General features: G+C 47.2%; 1 protein-coding gene across 4 annotated transcripts in view; it reads left to right on the top strand.

Annotated features, from left to right (window-relative positions):
- sptbn5 (spectrin, beta, non-erythrocytic 5) overlaps nt 1–21,425 on the top strand; it is a 38,099-nt gene that overhangs the window by 904 nt on the left and 15,770 nt on the right. For all 4 annotated transcript variants that reach the window (XR_009233736.1, XR_009233738.1, XR_009233737.1 and 1 more), the window contains exons 2-45: nt 136–266; nt 3,854–4,021; nt 4,363–4,479; nt 4,741–4,892; nt 4,984–5,212; nt 5,408–5,494; nt 5,566–5,673; nt 6,401–6,485; nt 6,812–6,945; nt 7,294–7,514; nt 8,207–8,345; nt 8,917–9,051; nt 9,126–9,214; nt 9,407–9,560; nt 10,140–10,343; nt 10,426–10,632; nt 11,201–11,354; nt 11,431–11,570; nt 12,129–12,341; nt 12,432–12,587; nt 12,871–13,001; nt 13,079–13,330; nt 13,409–13,484; nt 14,302–14,513; nt 14,792–15,038; nt 15,162–15,301; nt 15,754–15,853; nt 16,050–16,220; nt 16,423–16,587; nt 16,664–16,753; nt 16,858–16,994; nt 17,073–17,259; nt 17,370–17,479; nt 17,563–17,653; nt 18,184–18,300; nt 18,434–18,591; nt 19,139–19,271; nt 19,447–19,592; nt 19,676–19,790; nt 20,002–20,112; nt 20,425–20,604; nt 20,688–20,891; nt 20,966–21,115; nt 21,284–21,388. Coding sequence is in view for 1 of the 4 variants with exons in the window: in XM_058614836.1 (XP_058470819.1) it covers nt 150–266; nt 3,854–4,021; nt 4,363–4,479; nt 4,741–4,892; nt 4,984–5,212; nt 5,408–5,494; nt 5,566–5,673; nt 6,401–6,485; nt 6,812–6,945; nt 7,294–7,514; nt 8,207–8,345; nt 8,917–9,051; nt 9,126–9,214; nt 9,407–9,560; nt 10,140–10,343; nt 10,426–10,632; nt 11,201–11,354; nt 11,431–11,570; nt 12,129–12,341; nt 12,432–12,587; nt 12,871–13,001; nt 13,079–13,330; nt 13,409–13,484; nt 14,302–14,513; nt 14,792–15,038; nt 15,162–15,301; nt 15,754–15,853; nt 16,050–16,220; nt 16,423–16,587; nt 16,664–16,753; nt 16,858–16,994; nt 17,073–17,259; nt 17,370–17,479; nt 17,563–17,653; nt 18,184–18,300; nt 18,434–18,591; nt 19,139–19,271; nt 19,447–19,592; nt 19,676–19,790; nt 20,002–20,112; nt 20,425–20,604; nt 20,688–20,891; nt 20,966–21,115; nt 21,284–21,388 (6,537 nt within the window). In the remaining 3 variants the exon portion in view is untranslated. The remainder of the gene's footprint in view (nt 1–135; nt 267–3,853; nt 4,022–4,362; nt 4,480–4,740; nt 4,893–4,983; nt 5,213–5,407; nt 5,495–5,565; nt 5,674–6,400; nt 6,486–6,811; nt 6,946–7,293; nt 7,515–8,206; nt 8,346–8,916; nt 9,052–9,125; nt 9,215–9,406; nt 9,561–10,139; nt 10,344–10,425; nt 10,633–11,200; nt 11,355–11,430; nt 11,571–12,128; nt 12,342–12,431; nt 12,588–12,870; nt 13,002–13,078; nt 13,331–13,408; nt 13,485–14,301; nt 14,514–14,791; nt 15,039–15,161; nt 15,302–15,753; nt 15,854–16,049; nt 16,221–16,422; nt 16,588–16,663; nt 16,754–16,857; nt 16,995–17,072; nt 17,260–17,369; nt 17,480–17,562; nt 17,654–18,183; nt 18,301–18,433; nt 18,592–19,138; nt 19,272–19,446; nt 19,593–19,675; nt 19,791–20,001; nt 20,113–20,424; nt 20,605–20,687; nt 20,892–20,965; nt 21,116–21,283; nt 21,389–21,425) is intronic.

Below are 21,425 nucleotides of genomic sequence, written 5' to 3'. Positions count from 1 at the left end.
AACAAGCTGAAGCATTGGTGTGTGTTAAGTTAAGACATAAAATGATAGGAACACATTTCTTACACAGTCTAAACATGTGACTGCAGATGTAAAAGCTACTTTTAAATATTCCAGCCATCATTTACTGTTCTTAAGGTTTTAGGTTCAGGATGGACGCGGTCGAGGAGGATGGAGCCGGGCGAGTCAGAGAGCTGCAGGAGCAGAGGATGATGGTCCAGAAAAAAACCTTCACCAAGTGGATGAACAGTGTTTTCTCTAAGAACAGGGTGAGTCTCACACACACACACACACACACACACACACACAGAACATTCTTCATGGATTTGGCCAAACACACGATGACGTCACATGTTTTCCTTGCGATCGCTGGACTCCAGCTGTCGGCCGACGCCTGTGGCTGATCTTCATTCCCAGAATTCCTCAGGGTTTCTGCAGGAGGCAGGAGACAGTCTGAGCTTTTCCTCCTGAGCTCACAAAGGTCACAAAGGTCACAAAGGTCACACCTTTGACTAAACATGAATGTTTTTAAGCACAAAGAAAATATAAATACATGTAAAAAGTTGACGTCTCTTTCCTTAAATCGACATAAAAGTGTTGGATGACTTTACACAGCACCGCGCTCCCATGTGTGTCCACAGGAGGCGCTAAATTCACCTCTGCTGCTGCGTCACATCATGTGTGGAGGAAAATGATAAATAAGTGGGGTAAAGAAAAGAAGTAAAAATAACATTTAAAAAAGCTGGTTGCAGTCAGAGGAGTGGAGGATCAGTTCATTTATATTCTTTATTTTAAGATCATGTTGACACATTTATGACAAGAAATATAATCATCTTTAAATAATAATCATCACAGTTAAATAGTGACAGGGGTTTGTCTTTTTTTCTGTTGGCTCCATGTTAAACAGGTGACTGACAAATTTCTTTTCTTTGGTTTTGTTTTAAATGAGATTTCTTCTTTAAATGTTTAAAACTATATAACTGTCTTAATGTTGGACGATACACTTATTCGTATCTTGTAAAGAACTTTACATTTTAAAGTACTAGTTTATAATAGTTAAGTTAAAATACTAGGTGAACATTCAAATAATTGTCTATAATGTGCAGTTTATCAGGGTTGTTGTAATGCGCCTCCCGGCCACTGGTGGCAGTACGGAGCACGAGTCAAAGCCGTGAGGTGGCGGTCAGAAGAACTGTTCCGCTGTGGTGCCGCCATGTCGTCACCCGCTGTTTAAACCACAGAGAAAGTTCGTCTTTTCGATTTCGATTCTATATTTTATTTATTTTTTTGGTGTTTTATAAACGTCCGGTTGACTAACATGTCGGACTGTACAGTTGTATTTTATCAGTGTTTGTAGTAATTCGTCTCCCGGCCACTGGCGACAGTACAGAGCATAAGTCAAAGCTGTGAAAAAAGCCGTCCGCCATGTTTGAAATGTTTGAATTGCAGCGTCACTGTCGTCTCCCGCTCTTTTAACGCGCGGAGAAAGCTCGTTCTTACGCGTTCTGACTCTGTATTTACTCATCGTTCTTCGTGTGTGTTTTTTTTTCGCGTTTTTCAACGTCCGTGTGACTCAAATGTCGGTATTGACAGTTCCACCGTTTGCGTGAGTGTCTGTTGTACTGCGCCTCCCGTCCACTGGCGGCAGTACCGAGCATAAGTCAAAGCTGTGAGGCGGTCACAGGAAGAACAGTGCCGCTGCGGTGCCGCCATGTTTGAATTGAAGTTATTCGTCTCCCGCTCTTTAACACGCAGAGAAAGTTCGTCTTTTCTCGGTCTGCGTCTGTATTAACTCGTCGTTCTTCGTGTTTGTGTCTTTTGGTGTTTTATAAACGTCCGGCTGACTAAAATGTCGGCGTTCGTGTTCGGAAACTGTGGCAGGTAAGAGACGCTTAAATCACTGGGTGATGACGTAACGCTGGTGTTCTGAAGCTGCTGGTCTCCCACAACAAGTTGTCACCCGAGCGCGTTCACGCGTCCAGTTCACGAACACATTCACTTTGATCTGGATTGTTCTCTCACTGATGTGTTAACCAACCACCAAAACACGCACACAATCACAGCATACATATGGCCAGTTAGACACAATAATAATGTCCACTAATATAAAATGAATTTTTTAACAACAATAACAGGTTTACCTCAACAATTTCTCAGGAAATATACGTAAAACATTATTGGTGTTCCTTACCCAATCTAAATCAGCCCATATGTAGTTCTAAACTTTAAGCTGAGTTGATTTAATTCAGTTTCAATTTTAATCTAGTTTTATTGTCCCATTCTGTTAAAAACGTTTTACTTTGTAATCTTATTAATAAATAATTATCAATATAATTAGGACTGCAATTAATTATTTTTATCATCACTTCATTTGTTGGTCGTGTTTTTTTAATTAAACGATTACTTGATTTTGTCCATAAAACGTAAAAAATGTTGATCAGTATTTGTCAGACCTGGAAATTATGATGTTGTCAAATGTCTTGTTTTTGTCCACAAACACAAAATGATTCCGTTTGAATGATTTCTTTGTTTTTATGGAGCAAAGAAACCAGAAAATATTCACGTTTAAGAAGCTGAAAAATGACAGAAAGTAGAAAATATTCACGTTTAAGAAGCTGAAAATGAAAGAAACATTGATATTTACTACTATTTCACCTTAAATGTGAACATTTTGTGGACAAAAACAAGACATTTGAGAACATCATCATTTCTAGAGTTTGGCGAACACTGATGAACATTTGTTGACATTTTATGGCCAAAAACAACTCATCAAGGAATAGAGAAAATAAGTAAAAGATAAACGGATGCATTTTGGTGTAGGTTCTGTGCGTGAAACAGGAAACGCTGGATGATGTTGAAAGTGGAGCCTTTTCATTTGAGGAAGTAAAACCAAAGACGTTAAGTCTCTGTGACGTAAAAGCTTTCAGGACAAACACTTCAGAGTCTAAAGTTAGTTTGGTTAGAAGGATGGGGCCTCTCTGACCTCTGACCTGTGGGTAAGTAGGATGTCCTGAAGCCCACGTTATGTAACACACTTTCAGGAGGAAACGGGCTGATGATGATGATGATGAAATTCATCCTCTCACAGTGACACACTGAACTTCCTGTCCGTCCCAGAGCTGTGAAGACAAAAGCACCAGTACGTTAATCTGATGGTGAAGCTCCTCCTGCCTGTAGTCTCAGTCACACACAGTCACACACAGTCACACACAGTCACACACAGTCACATCCAGCTGTGCTGTGAGCGCCCCCTGTTGCTGAGAACCAGCCTGAGACACAAGACTCAGTTAATAAAATCTATGGCATTTCAAGTCTACGATATCTACGTCAGATGTTCACGTTCAGGTGTAAACTGGAGTCTGTAAACCACTCACTCTCCCACACAGAAAATCAGTGATTTTAACATCACACTCTCACACACACACACACACACACACACACACACACTGCTGCCTCCATCACTAAGTTCAAATGTCTGATTTTGTCTCTTCAGTGTTTGAAATTCTTCATTCAGATTGACCTCAGTGACACAAAGTGACCACACGAGGCAGCAGAGGACCAGCAGCTCCTGTGTCCCTGTGAGCTAAAATCACTGCTTTTCTCTATGGGCTTTGGTGTGGGAGAGTGAGCGGTTTACAAACTTCAGTTTAAAAGACATGAACATGTTCTTAAAGACATCGTAGACTTAGATCTGACGCAGATTTTATTGTGAAGAATCAGTTTTTCCGCGTGTCATCACGGGCAGCAACACTTCAAATATCCTGACGGCGTTAAATCATTGATGATTAAAACCACTGAGGATTGTTTTTTGGTGAAAGATCAGCTGTTGTTTCTTGAGCGTGGTGACCTCCTGCAGGAGGACGTGGAGTTGACTGACGTCTACACGGAGCTGAAGACTGGAGTCGCTCTGATTCGTCTTCTGGAGCTCATCTCCAAGGAGACGCTGCCTCCGCCCGCTCGACGCACACTCAGAGTCCACTGTCTGGAGAACAACAGCATCGCCATTAGCTTCCTCAAAACCAAGGTCACTCACTCACTCACTCACTCACTCACTCACTCACTGTTTCCAAAGTTTTTGATAATGTTGTGATGTGACAAAAGCATGTTAAAAATGTTACAAACACATGTGACTAAACTTACTAAAACAGTTTGGAAACATTTTTGATGTAAATAATTATTTATGTGACCATCAAAGTAAATGACAAGGACTGTATGTTGGTGCGTTATCACCGTGACCTTTCTTTGTTTTTGAATTCTCATGACTCAGCATTTTCTTGTCACACAATGACCCAGTGGATCTGGATCAGATCCGGATCAGATCTGAGTGTGAACGTGAATCCAGACTCTCTCTGTGTTCTCTGTCAGATTCGAGTGGATCTGATCGGTCCAGAGAACGTGGTGGACGGGGACCGGACCCTGATCCTGGGTCTGTTGTGGATCATCATCCTCAGGTTCCAGATCGGACCCATAGACCTGGATGAGGTAAAGTTTTAAACTTCAACTCAGTCTGGAGCATGAAACCGTCACCTGGTGTGGTTTTTGTGCTCAAATCACAGTGTAGCCTTTCTAATGCTTTTTAAATAATAATTTAAACAACTCTTTCTTTCTTTCTTTCTTTCTTTCTTTCTTTCTTTCTTTCTGTCTCTCTTTTTCTTTCTTTCTCTCTCTCTGTCTTTCTTTCTTTCTTTCTTTCTCTCTCATCTTCCTCTCTTTTACTTCTACTCCTCCTCCTCTCCTCCCCAGGGTGGGGCCAGTGTAGCTCGTCGCTCAGCGAGAGAGGCTCTGTTGATCTGGTGTCAGAGGAAAACGTCAGGTTATGTCGGTGTGGACGTACAGGACTTTTCCTCCAGCTGGAGAGATGGACTGGCCTTCAACGCCCTCATCCATGCCCACCGGTCTCACACACACACACACACACACACACACTCAGAGACACACACACACACTAAGTCAAAATAATAAGTCAAAGTTCCGTCCTCTCCTCAGGCCCGACCTTTTCGACTACCGCCGTCTCCATGGCGATGATGCTCGCCGTAACCTGGAACACGCCTTCTCCGTGGCGGAGCGTGAGTTTGGGATCATGCAGCTGCTGGAGGTGGACGACATGGTGGTCCCTCACCCTGACGAGAAGTCCATCATGACCTACGTGTCGCTCTACTACCACTACTTCTCCAAGATGAAGCAGGGTCAGACCATCCAGAAGAGACTCGCCAAGGTAACGCCACCGGGGGGCGCCACACCACAGCAGCTCAGTCCAGTCAGCAGCGATCTGTCCATGACTTTGGTTTTAATAATACATATATTTCCTGTTGGTGTTTATTCTTATGGAACAAACATTTCTTATGAAATGAAACCTGTTTTTGTGTGTGAGTGTTGACAGCAGCACACACGTGTGTGCGTTTGTCCTCAGATTGTTGGTCTGCTGATGGAGCTGGCCGACATGAAGGTCCAGTACGAGAGGATGGTCTCAGATCTGCTGCACTGGATCAGATCCAAGGTAATGAAGCGTCGGAGAGCGAGCGTGGCGGCCGCTACGTGGACGCACTCACAGCTCTGTTTGACCTGCAGGTGCTCCAGCTCAACGACCGACGCTTCCCCAACTCTCTGAGGGACATGCAGGCGCTGGTGACGTCTTTCAAGACCTACAGGACCGTGGAGAAGCCGCCCAAGTACCAGGTGAGACTCAGTCATGGTTGTTTGTGATTGGACAGCAGTTTTCCCTCTTATGTGCCTGACACACAGAGGCTCACTCTCAGTGAAAACACAGACTTTCAGTCACTTTCAGTCTTGTAAACCACTCACTGTCCCACACCAAAGCCCATAGAGAAAATCAGTGATTTTAGCATCACATTACATTCCATGTCATTTAGCAGACGCTTTTATCCAAAGCGACGTTCAACATTTGGGTACAAACAAGTGCGATGTACAAGTAAGTGCATTTTTTAGTTTTGTGTGGTCTTAGTCGAGTTAGAGTCGAAAGAGATGTGTTTGTAGTCAGCGGCAGAAGATGTGGAGGCTTTCTGCCGTCTGGAGCCAGGACAGCGAATGACTGTGTGAGGTTTGAGACACACACACACACACACACACACACACACACACACACACACACACACACACACAGGGGTTGCTGATCCACTGCTGCCTCCATCACTAAGTTCAAATGTCTGATTTTGTCACTTCAGTGTTTGAAATCCTTTGTTCAGATTGACCTCAGTGACACAAAGTGACCACATGAGGCAGCAGAGGACCAGCAGCTCCTGTGTCCCCAGACGTCTGTGTCACAGTGAGATGAAGACGTCGTAGTCTTAGATCTGGTGCAGTGTGAACCTGGTGCTGTGGTTTTCCTCTTGTATGTGCTCCTCCTGTGGGAACAGCTCCTCAGTCCTTCACTCACTCTGTTTAGGAACGTGGGGCGATTGAGGCTCATCTGTTCAGTCTGAAGACTCAGCTGCTCGCCAACAACCAGAGAGCCTTCAATCCTCCAGAGGGTAAGTCTCTGTGTGTGTGTGTGTTCAGGTATTACTCATGTTGTGGGGACCTAAACCTGTTTACACAATCACATTATGGGGACTTGTCTACCTTGTGGGGACAAAAATCAAGTCCTCATAATGTGATTGATTACATTTTAAGGTGAAGATATGTTTTAAGGTTAGGTTGAGGTTAGGGTTAGGATTAGGATTAGGCCAGTAGTAATTGTGGTTAAGGAGTAAGTCTCCAGGAAATGAGTGTAAGTCAATGCAATGTCCCCTCAAGTTATGAATGTAAATCATGCGTGTGTGTGTGTGTGTGTGTGTGTGTGTGTGTGTGCGTGCAGGTAAAACTCTGAGTGACATAGAGAAGAGTTGGGTTTTGCTGGAAAAAGCCGAGCATGAGAGAGAACGAGCCCTGCAGGGGGCGCTGCTCCGTCTGGAGAACCTGGAGCAGCTCGCACAGAAGTTTGGGAGGAAGGTAAACAACAACAACACCAATAACAGCAACAACAGTAACAGAATCTGCACAATAAGAAAAAAATTTATTTTTTAATTAAATTAATTAATTTCATCCATCATGAATCATGCAGCAGGCAAATTCTCCATATTACAAAAGAATTTACACTAAAACCAATAAAAAACTAGTAAAACCACTCTTAAAACTAATTAAAACAAACTCATTTTAAAAACAAGAAGTCAAAACTAAATAAAAACTAAAACTATTCTAACCTCAGTACTGACACGCGATGTCTTTGTCGGTACCTCATACGACCACACTTAAAGAAACCCTGTCCCTTTTCTAATCTTTTTTTGTCTTGTCCCTTAGGCCACGCTGAGGGAGGGTTATCTGGAGGACACGGTGCGTTTGATCCGGAGACAGGACATCCGGGGTCTGTCCACTCTGGAGGCGGCGCAGGCGGCGGGACGGCGTCTGGAGGCTCTGTCCACAGACGCCGTGGCCAGAGAGCCGCGCTTCACTGCTCTGAGAGACATGGCCCAGCACATCCAGAGAGGAGACTACCACAGCAAGGAGCAGGTCATGAGGAGGTGAGGGTGCTTCACAGGATCCACTCTTCACAGGATCCACTCTTCACAGGATACACACTTCACAGTATCCACTCTTCACAGTATTCACACTTCACAGGATACACCCTTCACAGGATCCACTCTTCACAGTATTCACACTTCACAGGATACACACTTCACAGTATCCACTCTTCACAGTATTCACACTTCACAGAATCCACACTTCACAGGATCCACACTTCACAGGATACACACTTCACAGTATTCACACTTCACAGTATCCACACTTCACGGGATCCATACTTCACGGGATCCACTCTTCACAGTATTCACACTTCACAGGATCCACACTTCACAGTATTCACACTTCACAGGATCCACTCTTCACAGTATTCACACTTCACAAGATCCACACTTCACAGGATCCACACTTCACAGGATCCACACTTCACAGGATCCGCACTTCACAGGATACACACTTCACAGTATTCACACTTCACAGGATACACACTTCACAGGATACACACTTCACAGTATTCACACTTCACATGATCCACACTTCACAGGATCCACACTTCACAGGATCCACACTTCACAGGATACACACTTCACAGTATTCACACTTCACAGGATCCACACTTCACAGGATCCACACTTCACAGGATCCCCACGACCCTGGGATGAGACACGGCTGCTGTGTGTGTGTGTTACAGGGAGGAGAGCATCAGTCTGCGATGGAAGAACCTGCTGCAGCAGCTGCAGGAGCACAGGGGGCTGCTGGGAAATGTAGTCAAGACTCTCGGCATCCTGCGAGACATTGAACTTGTCTCGCAGGAGCTGAAGGAGCTGCAGGTGAACTGTGAATACATATTACAGTTTTTAAACAATCACAGTTTATGTTTTATACTTTTTTTATTCTATAAAATATTTTATAATAATAGATTTTATAATGAGTGTGTATTGCGCCGTTGCCACATGACAAAAATCTCTAAACAAACTCTTCTCCCGACCACATTTTCAAACCCACACAGACAGTTTCTACATAAACACGTTGTGGTTGTCGTCTGTGTGTTGTTTTCATTTTCATATGACTTAGAGTTCTGCTCAAACCTCTCATTCACTCCCATGTTAAAACTCTGGTGATTTTAAAAGTGTGTTTTCTCTGTCAGTTCACAGCCGTTTGTCACAGAGTGGCTGAAAGCCTCCTGACATTTACTCTCTGTCATCCACTGTTCCTGAAATACGACGTCTTTAAAACATGCTGATTTCTCTGTTTTTCACCAGTTTTTTTTTCAAGTTCTTACTTATTCTTATTTCTTCTTCTTTTAATATCTTGTTTGATTTTTTTTTCGTTCTATATAAATAAATTTGACCTTGACTTTTGAGGAAGCACTTCTTCACTCCTCACCCTCCTCGTGTCCAGGCGCAGGCCTCCTCCTCTGACCTGGGGAAGCAGCTGCCCGAGGTGGAGGCGCTCCTTCAGAAGCAGGACCTCCTGGAAGCTCAGATCTCGGCCCATGGCGAAACCATCGGCGCCATCAGCGGCAGAGCTGTGAAGGTACGACCTTCGGCTGCTGACGTGGACACCTCATGGTGTCGTCCTCCGCTGACCCCTCAGTGTCTCTGTTTCAGGGAAACGGGAGTGACGGTCAGCAGGTTCAGAGCAGAGTGAGCGCTCTCCACGCCCAGTACAAATCCCTGGTTTCACTCAGCAGCAGCAGGTTGTTTTAGTCTCTTTAATTTTTAATCTTTCAATGGTTTCCTCTTGCACAGACAGAATATGTCTACGTTTGTCGTCTCAATGAAATATTACAGCTTAGGTTTGTGTGATTGAATTACTGTCACAGTTTTCTGTGTGTGTAAATATAAGAAATTCTAAAGGTATACATTCTTAAATTCCTCTCCCCTCTCAGGAGGTCACAGTTGGAGGCTCAGTTCAGGTTGTTCGAGTTCCTCCATGACTGTGAGGAGTTGGATGCGTGGCTGTACGAGCGCCGCGTGAGGCTGCAGACGACCGGACTCGGACGAGACCTCAACCACGTCCAGCTGGCCCAACACAAACACAAGGTGAGACAAGAAAATATCATTTAAGAAAAGATTCAAAGGCTAAATATCAGTGAAAAACTAATCAAATTTAAAAGACAAACTAGAACATGTTCACGCCTTTATCTCACTCTCCCACACCAAAGCCTATAGAGGAAATCAGTGATTTTAACATCACACACACAGGAGTAGTTGATCCACTGCTGCCTCCATCACTAAGTTCTAATGTTTTATTTTGTAAAATTCAGCAAATAAAATCCTGCGTTCAGACTTGCTTCAGTGACACAGAGTGACCACACGAGGCAGCAGAGGACCAGCAGCTCCTGTGACCCTGCCGAATTTTACAAAATAATACATTTGAACTTAGTGATGGAGGCAGCAGTGGATCAACAACTCCTGTGTGTGTGTGTGTGTGTGTGTGTGTGTGTGTGTGTGTGTGTGTGTGTGTGTGTGTGTGTGTGTGTGTGTGTGTGTGTGTGTGTGTGTGTGTGTGTGTGTGTGTGTGTGTGTGTGTGTGTGTGTGTGTGTGTGTGCGTGCGTGCGTGTGTGTGTGTGTTAAAATCACTGATTTTCTCTCTGGACTCTGGTGTGTTGCGTTGTCAGTTGCTAGAAGCAGAGATCCAGGCTCAGGATGTTCATTACCAGGGGGTTCTGGGTCGAGGTCGGGATCAGCTGTCCAGACTGAGGCGTGTCAACCAGCAAGCCGTCCACAAATGGATCAGGACTTTACAGAAGCAGTGGAGCCACCTGAGTGATGAGGTGACTGGACGGCGCGACAGACTGCAGGCTGCCGCCGTCATCAAACAGGTGAAGCACATGACAACGCTTCAGGTGAAGGAAGACAAACGAATGCTGTGTGTGTGTGACCTCACACACTCCCTCTGTGCAGTACTTTGCAGACGTGGGAGAAGCCAAATCCTGGTTGGGAGACAGGAAACCGCTGCTGACCAGTGACGACCAAGGCAAAGACGAGTCCAGCACAGCGGCGCTGCTGCAGCGCCACCTTTGGGTAGAGAAGGAGATGGTGGCGTACGCTGTGGAGATAAAGAGGCTGTCAGAGCAGGCGAAGAGCGCCGTGCAGCTAACAGCTCTGACCGTGAGTGTGGACTCATAATTGTTGTAGTATGGTCAATAATCAATATGCGTTCATGTCTTTATCTCACTGTGACACAGACGTCTGTCAACCACTCACTCTCCCACACCAAAGTCCATAGAGAAAACCAGTGATTTTAGCTCACGGGGACACAGGAGCTGCTGGTCCTCTGCTGCCTCGTGTGGTCACTTTGAGTCACTGGAGTAAAACTGAATGTAGGATTTCAAATGCCGAACTCACAAATGAACACACTTGAACTTAATGATGGAGGCAGCAGTGGATCAACAGCTCCTCTGTGTGATGTTAAAATCACTGATTTCCTCTCTGGGCTTTGGTGTGGGAGAGTGAGTGGTTTACAGACGTCTGTCTCACAGTGAGATAAAGATGTGAACGTGTGACGTAGATTTTAATAGTTAACTACATTTGTTACTTACCTAATATTAGTTTTGTCCTTGAAACTGAAGTTTGTAAAAGTTTTTATTTGAATGAAAGTGTTTGTAAAAGTTTGGCCTCAAAATGATGGTGAGAAGAGGAGCTCTTTTGTTGTCTCACAGTCACTCTACCTGTGTAGGCGGAGCCTCAGCAGAGCAAAATGATCCAATACAGCGACTCGTCTGGAGAGGAGGAGGAGTCACCGGAAGCTGCGAAGCCTGGGCGGGGCTCTGTGAGCCACTCCCCTCAGAGTGATGAGAGCAAGGCAAAGGTCCGCTTCAAATACAGCAGAGGTACTTAAGTCACAGCGCGACGTCTCAGGCTTTGACTCAGCGCACGCTCTCATCTCACCGTCCTCTCCTGTTCCAGGCCCGTGTCCGTGGGATCGCAACGAGATCGTGACGCTCGTCGGCCACGAGCCGGACGGAGATCGAGTTCTGGCCAGAGATGGACGAGGAAACCAGCAGCTCATCCCCAAAACTTACCTGACCCTGCTCCTCCCAGCCACCGTACGATCAGTTACATGTCCTCATTATAAGAAAAAAAAAAACATGACTGAATACAAGCACAACTAGGACGCACTCATGAAAGGGCCCTCGCCTCACATCGTTCTGCTAACGTTAAAGCTTTCAAAAAGTGGAATTTTTCAGTACTTTTCCTGCCGCTGAGGCCACGCCTTCTGACGGCGAGAAAATCCTCTGACGGCTTTTAATCTTTAACTCGTTGAGAACATTTGAACAGAGTCTCAAACGTGCTAGGACCAGTTTGTTCAAATGTGTATACACGTGTACCAAGTTTGGTTAAAATCGGAACAACTATGTGTGACTTGGACACGATACAAAAAATAAAAAATGTAGCATTTAACGCAATTTTGGCAACTCTCTTGCGTCAAAAACTTCCCAGAAAATTCCTCAAGAAACTTTGGAGTAAGCCTGACACACTCACCACATTTTATCCCGATCCAACCACTTTTGTCTGACCCTGACCTGACTTCTGGGGGCGCTATAGAGCCCTGGGGCTATGATATGGGGCTTTTTATGCACGTTGTGTCGTCTGGCCCTTTTCAGGCTCCTCCTCCCAGGCAGCCCGTCTCCACCAGTGAAGATCCAGCGAGCCAGAGCAGGAGGCCGAGTCGTCCCAGGAGAAGCCGCTCCATGCGTCGCGGCACGAGCGAGATCCAGACCACATCGCTGCCAGACCCACAGTACCAGCGAGACACTGTGGAGAGCGTGCAGCACGCACTGCAGCAGGACTACACCTCCCTGCACAACCTGGTCAAGGTGAGAGAGGGGCAGCATGGGAAATGTAGGTCTCTTAGTTCCTAAATCTACGTATAGTTCCAAATGTTGGACTTTCCCCTGTGTCTTCAGTCAAAGACTCTGCGTCTGGAGCAGACTCTGCGTCTGCATCGATTCTACAGCAGCTGCCAGGAGTTTGAGTCGTGGATGGAAGACAAGGAGAACGTCCTGAACACCTTCAGCAGCGACGCAGCAGACGACCTGGGAGTGGTGCAGGCCAAATACGAGGTGCACTCACCACTGTGACCTGAGAAAACATCTGGGCTCATGCTTGAGTGTTACTGTGTGGAGGATTGTAACCAGATTAACACTCGTCAAATCACTGCACCTAAACTACCGTTTCACCTGTAATCAGATCAGGCCAATCGTGAAGTCCAGAGACTAATGAACACACTTCCCTGAAGCCTTAAATTTAAGGGAAACAAACAGAGGGGAACATCTAGCTTAGCATGCAGCTTAGATATAGAGATGTATGGTTTATGTTGTCACACCGTGACGCTTACTTTTGCAGAATTTTTTGACTGAGTTGGTGAGTGGGCGTGGCCAGTTGGATGACATCATGAAAATGGCAGAGGAGCTGATGAAGAGTGGACACAGTAAACAAAGACAGATCCAGGCCAGACAGAGGACGGTGTCCAACAGGTACAGGAAACCGCAGAGGGAGAACCGGTGACGTCAGGGCATCTGACGTCACCGGTTCTCCCGATCTCCTTCCTTAGGTGGGAAGCAATCCAGCGGCTGAAGGACGAGAAGGGACACGAGCTGCTGAGTTCGGCGGACGTGCAGTCGTTCCTGCTGAGCTGCGAGGAGGCTAAAGCTCTGCTGCTCGGTCAGCTGGACCAGCTCAGCGCCGTGGACGTGGGCTGCAGCTCCTTCCTGCTGCAGAACGAGGAGAAGAACCAGGCCCAGGCCCTCAGAGACATCCAGACCCTGGAGGCCAAGATCGCTTACCTGAAGAACGTCGCCAAGATGTGAGCCTCAGAGATGATACATAAAAACCCTCTGCTGTGCGGGCAGGTTCTTCACAACACGATGTTTCTGTGTCACAGGAAGCAGGACTGCAGTCCAGCAGAGGGTGCGGCCATCATGGACGAGGTTCATGAGCTGGAGACTCTGCTCAAACAGGTTTGATTGTCTTCAACTCTCTCACAGCAGAAATACACAGCATGTACGCAGGTTATTTTAACACCTAATCGTCTCCTCTAGACTCGAGTTTGCCTTTAGAATAACGTATTCCTCTTCTCGCCTGAGGCGGCGCTGCAGCAAGAATGACGAGACACACGCTGAAGAAAAGTGTCTCATCTGTTGGTTCATGTGTTTCCTCCACATCCATCAAAACATGAGTTTGATGTTTGCTCAGAAACGTTGTTGTTTTGTGGACGTGTGAAAGCACAACCCATCTCTGATGCACATCAAAGAAGGGAACTCTGGTCCACCTGAAAACACAGGTCTCGGCTCACTTCAGGTGAACCAAACGCAGGAAGCGGACTACAATGCAGGGCATTGTGGGTAAACACAAGCAGAACATCTGCGCGTGTAGAACGAGAGGCGGGAGAAACGTGCGAGTCCAGTGTTGCAGCGTTTGTGTCGTATGTTCACATCAAACTAAAGTAACTTTCAGCAGTTTCTCTGTCCTTGTGTCTTCTGAGCGATGTCCGTGCAGGTGTGGACAACGCTGAGGATGTATTTATTTAAACTGATTTGAAGCACTAAAGAAAAGGTTGACCTCATAGAATCTACATCATCTCCAGAATGTTTGTGCGCCGTCTGCTATCGCAGCTCTCTGAGTCTCTGCTGTTCTAATCCTATAAATACTGTATGTGGTGTCCTGCAGCTCTAACATGGATGAAAAGTCTTTTGAGGTTTGTGTGAACTGTCAGCAGGAAGTGAGCTTTACATGAAAGTTTGGTTTTACTCTCTGTCCCGTTCTCTCATGTCTCAGGTCAAGCACCAGGCAGCGGAGCGACAGCGCCTCCTGGAGGAGGCACGCAGGCTGCAGAGCTTCCGGCAGCAGGCCAAAGAGCTGCAGCTCTGGGCGAGTTCTGTGCAGGAGCGCCTCCTGCAGGAGGAGGTGGCCACTGACGTGGCCTCGGCCGTCGCGCTGCTCCAACAACACGAAGAGCTGCGGCTGGAGATGGAGGAGCAGAGGAGCAGGTGAGTAGGAGTCAGGACCAGGAAGTGGGTCAGGGGACTCCACCTGTGAGCAACAATCCATCTCAGGTCTTCACAGACCACGAGCAGTAAACTCCTTCATTTTGACATTTTCCACTGGAAGGGAAGCTCCATCCAGCTGCATCATGACTCTGCCCAACCTACAGGTGGCAGTGTAACGGGGACTAAAGAGCCACGCGAGCACAGCAACAATCAGCTATCAATCGACAGCCTTAGAAATCCTGGAGGGACGGAATCATCTGTGTGTTTCTGTGTCTCAGACTGGTGCAGATGGAGAAGTTGGGGAAAAGTCTTCAGGGATTCTCACACGGGAAGAACGGGAACATCGACATCCGGCAAACCGTGGACAACCTCGCCACCGATTGGTCCAGACTGGACAGGTTGTGGAGCAGTAGGAAGCAGCGCTTGGAGCAGGGGGTGGAGCTCCAGAGGCTCAACCAGGAGGGAGACCGGATCCAGGCGGCGCTGTCTGGACACGTAGCCAGACTGAAGGTCAAAGACAGCGGGGTGAGGACGCTTGGCTCTGATCCGTCCTCATTGTCCACCTACGCTGAAAGTGAAGCGGCTTAAATTCACTGTACATGCAGATGAAACGTGTGTGTGTGTGTGTGTGTGTGTATGTGTGTTTAGGACTCGGTGGACAGTGTCCACAGTCTGCTGGGTCGTCAGGACGAGCTGGACGGTCTCCTAAAGGCTTTGGACCAACGGGTCGATCAGTTCAGTGAACGCAGCCTGGAGCTCATCAACCAACAGCACTACGCTGCAAAACAGTAAGAAAACAACAACAACAACAACGTCTCACACTGAGATAAAGACGTCAACATGTGACTTCAACTGACGTAGATTTTAATTTGATGTTTCTAAACCACTCACTCTCCCAGACCAAAGCCCAGAGAGAAAATCAGTGATTTTAACATCACACACACACAGGAGTTGTTGATCCACTGCTGCCTCCATCACCAAGTTCTAATGTCTTATTTTAGTAAATTCGTCATCTGAAATTATGTGTTCAGATTGACCTCAGTGACACACAGTGACCACACGAGGCAGCAGGGGACCAGCAGCTCCTGTGTCCCCGCAGCTAAAATCACTGATTTTCTCTGTGGGCTTTGGTGTGGGAGAGTGAGTGGTTTACAAACTTCAGTTTCCTGTCTCACAGTGAGATAAAGACGTGAACACGTGCTTCAGATATCATAGAATTAAAGTGACGTTTGTGTTTCAGCGTCAAAGAGAGAAGCAGGAGCATCCAGAAGACCAACAGGAGGCTGAAAGACAGCAGCAGGCAGAGGAGGAGTCTGCTGCTGGCCTCCAAGAAATACCAGGTATTATCATTATTGTTGTTGTTGTTGTTGTGGTGGTGGTTAGGGCCCGAGCCACGAATGGCAGGGACCGAAACGGCACAGAATTTCCCCGAAGCGTGATGGGAAGATGTTATCGACCAAGACGAACAGAAAAGCCGACCGTAACCATGGCCTCGACTCAACCAGAAGGCAGCCATTTTGAATTTTTGTGCTGCAGGAGTTTCAGAGAGACGCGGACGAGCTACTGCTGTGGACGGACGAGAAGTTCAAAGTGGCCGAGGACGAGTCGTACCGCGAGCCCACCGACGTCCTCCCCAAGCTGAAGAGACACGAGGCGGCGGAGAGCGAGCTGCAGGCCAACCACGTGTGGCTGGACACGCTCGTCCAGGTCAGCACTTCACTGTCATAACTTTATTTATGCAACACAAAATAAAAAATCATAAAAAGCTGCAGAACAAGAGAATATGAATAAAAACAATAGACCAGGTTTAAATCAATATGATTTCAATGTGATTATCTCGTGAGGGACAATAATGTCTTTAGTGTAAGAAGCAGCTTCACCCTGGACCTGTGTGTGTGTGTGTGTTCAGCTGGGACAGGAGATGCTCCATGAAGAGCATCACCACAGTCAGAGCATCAGCAGGAAGATGTCTCAGCTCAGCAGCCGCTGGAGGACACTGCAGGACAAGATGGCTGACAGAGGGGACAAACTGAGACAGGCGGGACAGCAGGAGCAGCTGATGGAGCTGCTGCAGGTGAACAGCTGACCACACCACCCGCAGCCGCTCAGTAACTCTCCCAATGACTCAATCACTGTCTGTGCTTCGCCAGGACGCCAACGGGAAGATCCAAGCCATTCAGTGGATGCTGAACAATGCCGCCAAAGGTCACGACCTCCGCTCCAGTCGACAGCTGCTGAAGGTGAGGACGGTCGTCCCTTCAAACCAGGTGTTTTTAAAATAGTTTGGTGTGAGGTTTGTGTTGTGAGCTGCTCTGTCTGTGTGTGTGTGTGTGTGTGTGTGAAGGAGCATCAGCAGCTGGAGATGGAGGCCAAGGAGCTGGCGGAGAAGATCAACTCCATCGTCAGCAGAGCCAAACACCTGGCCTCCAACCACTTTGACTCTCACAGGATCCTGCAGGAGACTGACATTTACCTGACCCTGTGAGTGGGCGGAGCTAACCATCCCTGACTGTGGTGAAATGTAGGAGGACATTGATCATTGAGCTCTTTGTGCCGCAGGTTCAAATCCCTCCAGAAGCCTCTGGACCTGCGGCGAGCTCAGCTGGAGGCGGCGGTGCTGCTGTTTGGGTTGTACCACGACGTGGATCTGGAGCTGAGCTGGATCTGTGAACACCTTCCTGCCTCTCGGTCCACAGGGTACGACAAGTCTCTGTCTGGAGCCATCAGTCTGATGAAGAAACACAAGGTACTGATGATGATGATGATGATGATGTTGTTGTTATTGTACCTTTAGAAACGATTGTCTCAAATAAAGACAAACCCCTGGTTTTTAATGTTGTGTGTGTTCTTACCCAGGAGTTACAGGCGGAAGTTAACGCCCACAAGAAACACCTGAACTACATATTGGAGAAGGGGCGGAGCCTGGCCAAAACCAGTAAATCAGAGGGAGAGCAAGTTCTCCAGAGGTGTCTTTGTCTTTGTTTTGTGTTTTTTGATCTAAACAGCCACAGACCTTTGTCTAATCCTTCAATTTAACATGTGTTTGCAGGTGCAGCCATCTGACTGCAGAGTGGGAGGAGCTTGAGGAGGCGTGCCACAGGCGAGCAGCTCACCTGAGTAAAGCCATCACCAGGGAACAGGTGCCTCGAGCTGAAAGTGACGTGGTTCAATCATTAAAACTGTTATTCAGAAAGAAAGAAATATTAATTTATTGATCGATTCTGAACATAGACATAGTTCATTTTGTCTATCTCACTCAAACGTTCATTCTTTTCTCCTCAAATGGCAACAGAAAATATCCAATAAGACAACAGTTGAAGTACTGGGTGGATGAGCAGTATCAATAAAGTCTGTACCAGAGTTTACCTGAACCTTCTGTTTTTGAAATGTGACGGGATTCAAACTCCACACTGATGAAAAGTAGTTTTTGTCGGCCTCATCAGAACAATTTTATCACGTGATTCATGCTTTCATTTCCGCTCGCCTACATTGTTGCAATGTCCTTTATACGGGGGGCAAATCAAGCAATAATTAATCTTCTTGTTTTTAAATCCCACATAAACCACATTTATTTCCGTTGGCTTTCAGGTGTGACGAGCCCTCTTATCGTTGATTTGCGCTGCACCCTGTGCTTTATAAATAAAGTTGTGTGTGTTGGGTGTGTCTCCAGCTTCTGTTGGACTGTTCTGAGCTGGAGTCCAGACTCACAGAGTCCATCAGCCTGGTGAACACTGACGACTATGGCAAAGACCAGCTGGCCACGCTGAGTCTCCTCTCCAAACACCAGGTACAACTGCAGCCACAGTGACCCCGGGGCCTCGGGGGGTTCCCTGTGGAACTCCACATCAAACTTAAAGGAATAGTCAAACCCGTTTTTTGTTATTTACCAGAAAAATGTGTGTGTGTGTGTGTGTGTAAAGGTGCTGCAGGGTCAGCTGGAGGTGCTGCAGGTGGAGGTGGAGGAGCTGGGAGACCAGGTGTCGCAGGCGGGTCAGGACTGGGGTCTGCAGGAGCTCAGCAGACCCTACAGCCGCCTGAGTGGACTGAACCAGCAGCTGCAGCACCAGGCTGCTCTCAGGTGGAGTTCACATTCAGTTTAGCCTCATGTTAAAGGGATCGCTCAGTGTTTTTCAAATATAAAAGACGGAAACATTACATTACATTACATGTCATTTAGCAGACGCTTTTATCCAAAGCGACTTACAATAAGTGCATTTAAAACATAATTACTTAACTAAAGACTCGTCTTATAAAGTCGACGTCCCTTCTACGTCTTTCTCCCACACCAGCGTCCTTAGAGAAAATCAGTGATTTTAACATCACACACACACAGGAGTTGTTGATCCACTGCTGCCTCCATCACTAAGTTCAAATGTCTTATTTTGTCACTTTGGCGTTTGAAAATCTTTGTTCAGATTGACCTCAGTGACACAAAGTGACCAGCAGCTCCTGTGTCGTCCACCCCCCCCCCCCCCCCCCGCCAGCTAAAATCACTGATTTTCTCTCTGGGCTTTGGTGTGGGAGAGTGAGTGGTTTATATCTGGGTCCTCAGTTGTTTTGGTTTTCAGATGATCTCTTATAAAGATCTATCTGTGATCCTAGTGTCTGCTTGTGTTTCCTCTTAGGGGTCAAAGGTTAAAGGAAGTCCTCCCTCTCCATGAGTTCAGACGGGAGTCTTCAGAGTTGGAGGAGTGGATGAAGCAGCAGAGACAGACGGCGGAGTGTCAGGACCTGGGCAACGACTACCAACATGTTCAGGTTCCACCGCTCTGCCTTTACAACTCGCTGAGATCTTTACATTTACTGACTCAACTATTAATCACTTTGAGTCTTTTTTGTTTTCTGATTTTTCAGCTTCTGGTTTCTTTGCTCCATGTAACAAAGAAATCATTACAACTCAATCACAAAAGTCACCACTGTGTTTTTTGGGCAGTTGCTCCGCGGGAAGTTTGACGGTTTTCTGAAACAGCTGGAGGTCGGAGAGGAGCGACTGCAGAGCTGCAGCGACGCGGCCGCTCGCCTCGTCCGCAGCAAACATCCACAGAGCGCCGCGGTCAGAGACGCTCTCCACAAACTCAGGTTCACTTCTTTCTTTTTTATTATCAGTGAGCGCGTTTTTCCTCTCAGCCTTCATCTGAGCTGTGTCCACTGTGGCTTTGCAGTGCATGCTGGGAGGAGTTAAAGGGCGTGGCCAGAGAGCGTCGGGATCAGCTGCTCACAGCCGAGGAGTGTCACCGCTTTTACCAAGAGCTGACGGACGCGCTGACGCTCATCCAGGTTCAACCCACTGCTTTCACTTCACTCACTGTGTTTACGTTCATGTTAAAAGTCCCGCTGTAGTCAGACTAAGTCCTGTCAACAAGACTAAGACCTTAGTCTGATTAAACTGACTGTTAATGTGTGTGTGTGTGTGTGTGATTGTCACTGTGTTAATGCTTCTCTGTCTGTCTGTCTGTCTGTCTGTCTGTCTGTCTGTCGCCCTCTGCAGGAGAGGAAGAAGAGTATCCCTGACGAGGTGGCGAAGGATCTACGAGGAGTGACGTCCCAGCTGAGGAAACACGAGGCTCTGCTGCACGAGCTGGCCGCCACAGAGCAACAGGTGCAGATCATCAATCACTGATCAATATCACAAATTTGTGTGTGCGGGTATTACTAATGTTGTGGGGACCTAAAACTGTTCACACAGTCACATTATGGGCACTTGTCTTCCTTGCTGGCACAAAAATCAAGTCCCCACAACGTAAATGACTACATTTTAAGGTGAAGATATGTTTTAAGGTTAGGTTGCGGTTAGGATTAGGATTAGGCCAGTAGTAATTGTGGTCAAGAGTAAGTCTCCAGGAAATAAATGTAAGTCATGAATGTCCTTCGTGTGTGTGTGTGTGTGTGTGTGTGTGTGTGTGTGTTGTAGTTGCAGGAGCAGCTGGACGCCGTCAACCCCATCCTGGACCTGTGCACACCTCACTTGAAGCTCCGCCTCCAGTACGTGCAGCAGGAAGTGGTGGAGTGGTGGGAGGAGCTCAGGCTCCACACTGAGCAGAGGGAGGAGGAGCTTAAATTAGCCTGTCAGCGTTACCTGTTCCTGAACACGGTGAGAACAAACGCGGGGACTGAAGAAGGAACTTGCGTCTCACCTTCTTCCTCTTCTTCCTCTTCTTCCTCGGTCCCCTCCAGGTGCAGGACTACTTCCTGTGGAGCAGTCAGCTGATTGGAGCGATGGCCGCCGAGGAGAGCATCAGCGACGTGGCCACCGCCGACCTCCAGCTCGCTCAGCACCAGCAGCTGTGGGCGGAGATGGAGGTCAGACAGGAGACGTACCAGCAGGCTGTGGACGTGGGAGAAGAGCTGCAGGCGAGGGACACGAGCCACCGTGCGGAGGTGAGGACACCTGCTGGAGGGACAGAGCCTTTACAGGTGGTTGTCGTGGAGAAGCTCATCTGTCCTGATTTCAGGTGCTGGAGAAGCTGGATGGTCTGCAGGTGGAGCGTGACAAACTGGAGGAGCGTTGGAGGAGGAAACAGAGCTGGTTAGAAACCGTTTACGTGGAGCAGGTCTTCTACAGAGACGTCAGTAGCGTGGACAAGATCTCCAGCTCTCAGGAGGTACCTTCATCCCATCAGTGTGGTCCTCAGAGAACATGAAAGAAGCAAATGTTATATGTAAATCTGTTCATGAATGGAACCAAAGATATCAGTTTTTTGTTTTGCTGTCGTGTTCATGTCTGCTCATCATGTGCTGACCAGTGTTGGCTAAAACAAAGCATTGTGCAGGTCCTGCTGCAGAACAGCACTCTGGGAAACACGGTGGACGAGACGGAAGGTTTGATCAAACGCCACGAAGCTTTTGAGAAGCTGCTCAACTCGCAGGACGACAAGGTCTGTGGCATCTGTGCGTCACATGTTTAAGAGTTCA

Source organism: Solea solea, chromosome 18 (assembly GCF_958295425.1).
Source record: "Solea solea chromosome 18, fSolSol10.1, whole genome shotgun sequence".
Classification (NCBI taxonomy): domain Eukaryota; kingdom Metazoa; phylum Chordata; class Actinopteri; order Pleuronectiformes; family Soleidae; genus Solea; species Solea solea.
Note: the sequence above shows the minus strand (reverse complement) of the source record. Positions and strands in the feature narration are given on the sequence as shown.